This window comes from Cololabis saira, chromosome 18 (genome assembly GCF_033807715.1).
Source record: "Cololabis saira isolate AMF1-May2022 chromosome 18, fColSai1.1, whole genome shotgun sequence".
Taxonomy (NCBI): domain Eukaryota; kingdom Metazoa; phylum Chordata; class Actinopteri; order Beloniformes; family Belonidae; genus Cololabis; species Cololabis saira.
This window is the reverse complement of record NC_084604.1, coordinates 8,600,692-8,608,979: the sequence shown is the minus strand read 5'-3', so window position 1 is coordinate 8,608,979 and position 8,288 is coordinate 8,600,692. Positions and strand designations below refer to the sequence as shown.

Sequence of the window (8,288 nt, the reverse complement as noted above, 5' to 3'; positions counted from 1 at the left end):
CCAACATCCATCATCCATCCATCCACCCCTCCAACATCCATCATCCATCCATCCATCCCTCCAACATCCATCATCCATCCATCCACCCCTCCAACATCCATCATTCATCCATCCACCCCTCCAACATCCATCATCCATCCATCCACCCCTCCAACATCCATCATCCATCCATCCACCCCTCCAACATCCATCATCCATCCACCCCTCCAACATCCATCATCCATCCATCCACCCCTCCAACATCCATCATCCATCCATCCCTCCAACATCCATCATTCATCCATCTGTCCCTCCATCCCTCCAAAATCCATCATTCATCCATCCATCCATCCATCCATCATTCATCCATCCATCCCTCCAACATCCATCATTCATCCATCCATCCATCCATCATCCATTCATCCATCCATCCATCCATCCATCATCCATCCATCCATCCATCCATCCACCCCTCCAACATCCATCATTCATCCATCCATCCATCCATCCATCCATCATCCATTCATCCATCCATCCATCCATCCATCATTCATCCATCCATCATCAATTTGATTTCTTTAAAACATCCCTGGAGAAATCTCCCTTTTCTTAGAAAAGTTCAGTTTCAAAGGTTTAAAAGTGACTTTGTAGGCAGAACCAGATGAGGAGTTTTGTTTTCAGGAACTTACACTTCGGAGCTTCTGCTTTGGTCCAAATAGACATCAAAACCATTTTTATTTGTTTCACATTTGATCAGGTTTTCAATCGATCATATCCAAGACTGAAAAATTGAAAATAAAGTGTTTTCAAAGTTGGAAACTTTCTCTGGGAGTTAATGGGAATAAACTGGAAAGTGTTAAAAGTCCAGGTTAGCTTATAAATGGAATTTAAATGATTGGTGGAACATTTGTTTGTTTGTTTTTTCTGTTTCAGAACTAAATTAGAAGTCGACTCTTCACTGCCCTCTGGTGTATGCAGACCTTTCCTGCTGTATGGAGGATAAATCCAGCTGAGGCTTGTGTAGATTTGAGATGGCAAAGCATCCCAGAATGCATTTCATGTCAACAAGAGAAAGTAATCCAAGTAATGCAAGTACGGACTTGTGTTCTAGGGAAGTCCATACTTGTAAGTACAAGTCGGGGGAAGGAACCTGTCAGTACGAGTCTGGGGAAGGGACTTGTAAGTACGACTAGGGACAAGGGATGTGTAAGTACGAGTCGGGGAACGGATTTGAGAGTACCAGTCGGGGGAACGTATGAATTGGGGGAAGGGATGTTTAAGTACAAAGGGGGGAAAGGATGTATAAGTACAAGTGGGTGGGAAGGGATTTGTCAGTTAATGTTGGGGGAAGGGACGTGTAAGTAAAAGTCGGGGGAAGGGGCTTTGCGGGACGGAGAACGCATGTTCCTGCTCAAGTCTTTATACAATATGGTTTTAATTGTTTCTACGCTTTTGTATACTAGCTGTACCATAAATAAAGTTCTGTAGAAGGGAAAAAAAAAACCTCTATATTTATAGCTTATGACCTATAACCACAAATATAAAGTTACATTAACTACCGTATTTTCCACACTATAAGGCGCACCGCATTATAAGGCGCACCTTCAATGAATGACGTATTTTAAAACTTTTTCCATATATAAGGCGCGTTGCATTATAAGGCGCACTAGATATATGGTAAGATACCGTACTATAGCGGCTGGGGTTGAGTTAAGTATCTACCTGATGGAGCTGCGCTACAGGAAATGCTACAAAATCCTAGAGCAAATGCAAAAAAAAAAAACAAGAAGAAAAGTAACTTTATTAACAAAATAAAAACCAGCTTTGCTCAGTCTCGTCAAAGTCGCCATTATGGGAGTCAGCGTTGCTGCTGTCGTCTTTAACGTATATGACGATTCCTGATGTTTTTAGCGCCATTACTTCGGCCACACCAACTACATTACCCACAATCCCCCTGACTACAGTAACAGAAATTACCGTAATGATCATATATAAGGCGCACTGCGTTATAAGGTGCACTGTCGGTTTTTGAGAAAATTAAAGGCTTTTAGGTGCGCCTTATAGTGCGGAAAATACGGTATATTCTTGCATTCTGGGATACTTTGCCATCTCAAGTCAACACAAATCCGCTTGATGCATTCTCGATAAAATGGGCAGAGCCATAACGCATCCGGGACTTCTTCCATCTCAGAAGAACACACAAGAACACAAGAACACACATGAACACACATGAACACACATGAACACACAAGAACACAAGAACACACATGAACACACAAGAACACACATGAACACAAGAACACACATGAACACAAGAACACACATGAACAGTGAAAGAATGTCCGACGTGGATGGACCTCGAGGTCCACAGAGGTTCTGAAGGGGTCGATCATCAAGTCCTGATGAACAGCTGGTGCATGATGCAGTAACAGATGTCAGGTGGCTCTGATCCGGACGTAAAAGCACCCGTGACCTACGATGTATGCAACGTCACGACATGTAAAAAAGAACTTCTTCCAGAAGTGAAACAACAAAGAAAATCTTAAACCTGAACCAGATTATTAATTTCAACCGAGGAAAATGTTTTTACAAAGTACTGAACCGGACAAGAACTTTGAGTTTAGATGAATGTCTTCTTATGAGCGAAGACAAACCTCCCGTAACCTCCTGTTAATACTGATGAGTTTCCACATTTCCCATCTAAACTTCCCACTGAAAGTTCCTGAAGTTCCCAGATTTCCCTGGAAACGTTCCAAGTCTTTGCAACAAGGATGAAGAAAGAAGCAGAAACCGCTAGTAGGTCCGGAGCGCCAAGCAGGAAGTGATCGTTCTGAAGACGCCGGCTGGTTGTTGAGCTGCGGACCGCCGACCGTCTGAAAAACAAGCATTTGGAGGAATTACAGACAAAAAAACATGCAAAAAAACAAATAATTCAATTCAATTCAATTCAATTAATAACCTTTCACACCTTGATAAAAAAAAAAGCTCAAAAGAGGTCACTTCATATATTCACTAATTTTGAAAAAAAAAAAACCCTCAGATTCTAATTTTAAAAACATAAATCTGTAAAGTCAAACAAAATTTGATGCACAAATATCTCTCGAAGTTTGTGGATGAAAATTCTGGATTTCCAACTCTGGAAGTCTTGACACAAGACAACTGAACATCCTTTTCATGGTTCTTGAAGATGTTTCTACCGCCATCTAGAAGCTTCCTCAGCTCACACTGACTCGCAGGGACTTCTAAACTGTTGACATGGACCTGAATCTGGACCTGAATCGGGACTTTAATCTGATCTCAACGATCATCTCATCTTGAACATGAAGACAAGGAGAGGATTGTGGATTTAAGGAGAGCCAGGACTAGCTTCGATGGTTCTTTCCCCACGAGAGAAGAAGTGGAGGAGTATAAATACCTCTGTGTTCACCTGGAGAACAGATATCTTCAGTTCCGCTGCAACACAGACTGTTACTGTAGATCTCTACAGGAGATCGACATGGTAAAACTGTATAAGTGAAACCGGGCAGCATGTTGGCTTAGTGGTTGGCTTAGTGGTTGGCTTAGTGGTTGCCTAAGAGAAGGTCCCCGGTTCAACTCCCAGGCCCGGCGGGGTCTTTCTGTGTGGAGTTTGCATGTTCTCCCCGACCCCGTGTTTGTGTGGGTTCCCTCCGACAGTCCAAAAACATGCAGGTTAGGTTAACTCAGTGTTTCTCAATCCTGGTCCTCGAGTACCACTGTCCTGCATGTTTTAGATGCTACCCTGCTTCAGCACACCGTGATAAAAGTACCTGTGTCATCAACAGAGCTGTGCAGACCTTGATGACAAGCTAGTGAGGACCTTTAATTAGAATCATGTGTGTTGGTGCAGGGAAACATCTAAAACATGCAGGACAGGGGCCCACGAGGACCAGGATTGAGAAGCACTGGGTTAACTGATGGTTCTAAATTGACCGTAGGTGTGAGTGAGTATGCCTAGTTGTCTGTCTGTATGTGTGGCCCTGTGATGGACTGGTGACCTGTCCAGGGTGAACCCCTGCCTCTCGCCTGAAAATAGCTGGGATAGACTCCAGCAGACCCCTGTGACCCTGCACAGGTATAGAAATGGATGGATGGATGGAGCTTCACACCTACCAGCTGGTGTCCTTTTTTCATCTGCATGACTGACTCCTCTGGAGGAAACGGTGAGCGCTCTGCACCGTGTTCTGAAACACACACCAAGTAAAATCATCAGAATTAGAGAAGAAATCAACCTGGCCTACCCTGTGGCGACTGTGGGCGTTTCTTCAGCTTTAGCGCCTCCCTTTGGCTCTGATTTGACTCTAGACTGTTTTGATCCTATAAACCTCCCTGAGCTGACTTCACTCGTCAATAGAGCTAAGTCAACCACATGTATGTTAGACCCCATCCGACTCCACTATTCAAACATGTTCTTTCTCTTATTGGCACGACAATACTGGACCAAATCAACCTATCCCTAAACTTAGGATATGTACCACAGGTTTTCAAAGTTGCAGTAATAAAACCTTTACATAAAAACCTTCTCTTGACCCAGACACCTTAGCTAATTATAGACCAATTCCAACCTTCCATTTGTATCTAAAATTCTGGAAAAGGTAGTTGCAAGTCAGTTATGTGACATTTGTATAGAAATGATCTGTTTGAAGTTTTTCAGTCAGGGTTCAGAATGCATCATAGCACAGAGACAGCACTGGTTCGAGTCACGAATGACCTCCTTATGGCCTCAGATAAGGGATTAGTGTCCATACTGGTTCTACTGGACCTCAGATAAGGGATTAGTGTCCATACTGGTTCTACTGGACCTCAGATAAGGGATTAGTGTCCATATTGGTTTTACTGGACCTCAGTGCTGCTTCTGACACTGTAGATCAGCATTTTACTGCACAGGTTAGAGCATGTTGTTGGGATTAAAGGGACAGCTCTACGTTGGTTTAAATCATATCTATCTGACAGGTTCCAGTTTGTTCATGTACATGAGGTTTCTTCAGAACAGTCGAGGGTCTGTTATGGTGTCCCGCAGGGTTCAGTGCTAGGGCCAATCTTGTTCAGTTTATACATGCAGTCATTGGGAAGTATAATCCAGAATCACGGCATACACTTTCATTGTTATGCTGATGATACGCAGCTCTATTTGTCTATGAAGACGAAACAGAACTGTTAGCTAAACTTCAGGCATGTCTTAGGGAAATCAAGGACTGGATGTCCACTCATTTTTTACTTTTAAATTCTGATAAAACAGAGGTTATTATTTGTGGTTCAGAGCCTCTCAGGAAGGGACTAGATGGTGTTGCGATGGCTTCCAGTGCAACTGTGAGAAGTCTCTGTTATTTTGATCAGGATTTGTTGTTTAAATTGTATATCAATCAGGTTTCTAAAACAGAGTTTTTCTATCTCTGTAATATCGCAAATATTAGGAACATCCTTTCCCATAGTGATGTGGAAAAACTAATTCGGGCATTTGTATCTTCTAGGCTAGATTACTGTAATTAATTATTAGCAGGATGTCCAAGTAATTCTCTGAATATCCTCCAGCTGATCCAAAATGCAGCAGCGCGAGTTCTGACTGGAATCAGCAGGAGAGACCACATCTCTCCAGTGTTAGCTTCGCTCCATTGGTCCCCGTAAAATTCAGAATCCAATTCAACATTTTATTTTTTTTTAACAATATTTTTTATTGAAGTTTAACAAGCATATCAGAACTTATGTCAAATTTACAAACTTTTTTTTCCACATATATATACACATATACCCCCTAAAAAGAAAAAAAAAAAAAAAAAAAAAAAAAAAAAAAAAAAAACTAATAAAGTGCTGTAAAATTAAAATTAAAAAGGCAGGATCGTACATTCACATCGCCAGTGTAAGTTTTGTTTTGTTATTCAGTGTTATCCATCTCGTTGGTCAAGAAAGACATAAATGAGTCCCAAACATCCATATATTCCTTCTGTTTACCCTTGACTATATAAGTCAACCTCTCCAGACCAAGACCCGTCATCAGCTCCTTCTTCCACAGTCCAAGTGATGGTGGTTCAACGTTTTTCCAGTGTAGTGCAATCACTCTCCTTGCATGGAGAAGTCCAAAGTCAGTCATTTTTGATTGCTTTGTTGTGTTGATCGTGTCTTTGGGGTATATCCCAAGTATGCAGACTTTTGGTATCAAAGGGATGTTACATTTGGTCATCAATGACAAGCAATTGACGACCTTTTTCCAGAATAGCAGAATCTTAGGGCATTCCCACAAGCAGTGCATCAAAGTTCCCTTTTCAGTGAGGCATTTAACACAAACATCCGGAATGTTAGGGGAAAAATGGTGAAGTTTAACAGGAGTTATGTAAACTCTCATTAACCATTTATATTGCAGTAATTTGAACCTTGTGTTTATTGAATTCTTTTGGGCCTTTAAACATGCCAATCCCCAATCTCTCTCACTTATCTCATCCTGTATGTCTGTTCTCCAGGCATTTAATCTGTCGGATGCTGATTCCAATGAGTGTTTTGCAAAAAGGTTATAAAATCTAGATATATGCTTCTTACCATCCAAATTATTAAGCACAGTCTCTTCAATAACTGACAGTGGGGGTGTGATCATAATTGTCTCATATTTTGATGCTATAAAACTTCTTATTTGTAAATATTTGAAAAAATGTTTTCGGGGAATTTGATACTTCTGACATAGTTGTATAAATGTGAGAAAGATACCTTCAAAATAAAGATCCGAGACCATTCCAATTCCCTTTTCGGCCCATAATTTAAATCCCCTATCCAATTTACCCGGTTTAAACTGTTCATTTCCCCATAAAGGAGTGAATTGTGACAAAGTTATTGTTTCATCAACATAATTATGTGTTGCATACCATACTGATATTGTGTTTTTCACAAAAGGGTTTTTTGTCTGCTTTTTCAGTGTCCTGATATCTGATGAATATAAGTACTGCTTCATGGGCAAATCTGACACTGACTTTTGTTCTATATCCACCCAAGTAGGTGGGGTAGATTCTGAAAAGTAGTACATAGCAGAACTTAGTTGAGCAGCCCAGTAATACCATTTAAGATTTGGGACCTGAAGTCCTCCCCTTTCATATGGTAAATATAATAACTGGAGCCGAAGCCTAGCCTTCCTGTTGTTCCAAATGAACTGGCTAAACACACTATCAATTTTATTAAGGAAGTTACTTGGTAGTGGGAGTGGGATTGCTTGAAAAAGATATATAAATTTAGGTAAAACAGACATTTTAATTAGGTTTATGCGTCCAATCATTGATATCGGCAATTTAGACCATCGATCCAACATTTCCGTGACTGTGTCCACCAGAGGGTCATAGTTTGTGGGAACAATGTCATCCAGTTTTGGGGTAATCATTACACCCAGGTATTTAAATCCATCCTGTGTCGTCAAAAATGGCGTATCTATTTTGGGGTTGAGTCTTTCCTCTTCACTTAGAAACAACAGCACTGACTTAGATTTATTAATTCTGTATCCGGAGAACTCGCCAAAGTTTTCAATTAAAGTGATCAGGTTTGGAATACTGTCCTTCAGGTTTGTTAAAAAGAAGATTATATCATCAGCATATAATGCTATATGGTGGTCTACACCCCGAATTCTAATGCCAGATATATTCTGATGTGTCCTTACTGCAATTGCGAGAGGCTCTAATGCCAGAGTAAAAAGCAGAGGAGACAGTGGGCAGCCTTGTCTGGTTGAGCGTTGTAAACTAAAGGATTTAGAGATTGTGCTATTAGTCAATATTTCTGCTGTTGGATTTGTATACAACAATGTAATCCATTTGAGGAATGTTTCGCCTAGTCCATATCTGGGAAGCAGATGAAAAAGGTATTGCCATTCTATCCTATCGAATGCTTGGCTAGCGTCAACTGACAACATTGCATTATCTTTTGCATTTCTTTTTTCAAACAGCACATTTAAAACTCTCCTAATGTTGTGAAAGCCTTGTCGATTTAATACAAAACCATTTTGATCATTACTGACCAGCTGAGGAAGATATTGTTCTAACCTTTTAGATAGAGCTTTGCACAAAATTTTCGTATCACATCCCATTAAACTGATGGGCCTATAAGATGAACAACTGGTTGGTGGTTTGTTAGGTTTTAAGATCACAGTTATCATAGCTAGTCTTAATGATGGTGGAAGACTTCCCGTTATGTATGATTCATTAAACATATCTAATAAAGGTTGTGCCAGTTTCTGTTTAAATTTTTTATAAAATTCTATAGGTATCCCATCAGTACCAGGTGCTTTCCCAGTGTTCATACTGTTCATAGCATCACAAAGATCT

The 8,288-nt window shown here is 40.6% G+C and overlaps 1 protein-coding gene across 1 annotated transcript in view; it reads right to left on the bottom strand.

The window, feature by feature from the left end:
- Positions 1–685: 685 nt before the first annotated feature.
- LOC133418696 (C-1-tetrahydrofolate synthase, cytoplasmic-like) overlaps positions 686–8,288 on the bottom strand; it is a 31,884-nt gene continuing 24,281 nt past the window's right edge. Inside the window, exons 13-14 of the mRNA XM_061707521.1 lie at positions 4,111–4,181; positions 686–2,852 (exon numbers count right to left, since the gene is read on the bottom strand). Of these exons, the coding sequence (XP_061563505.1) occupies positions 4,128–4,181 (54 nt within the window). The 3' untranslated portion in view covers positions 686–2,852; positions 4,111–4,127. The remainder of the gene's footprint in view (positions 2,853–4,110; positions 4,182–8,288) is intronic.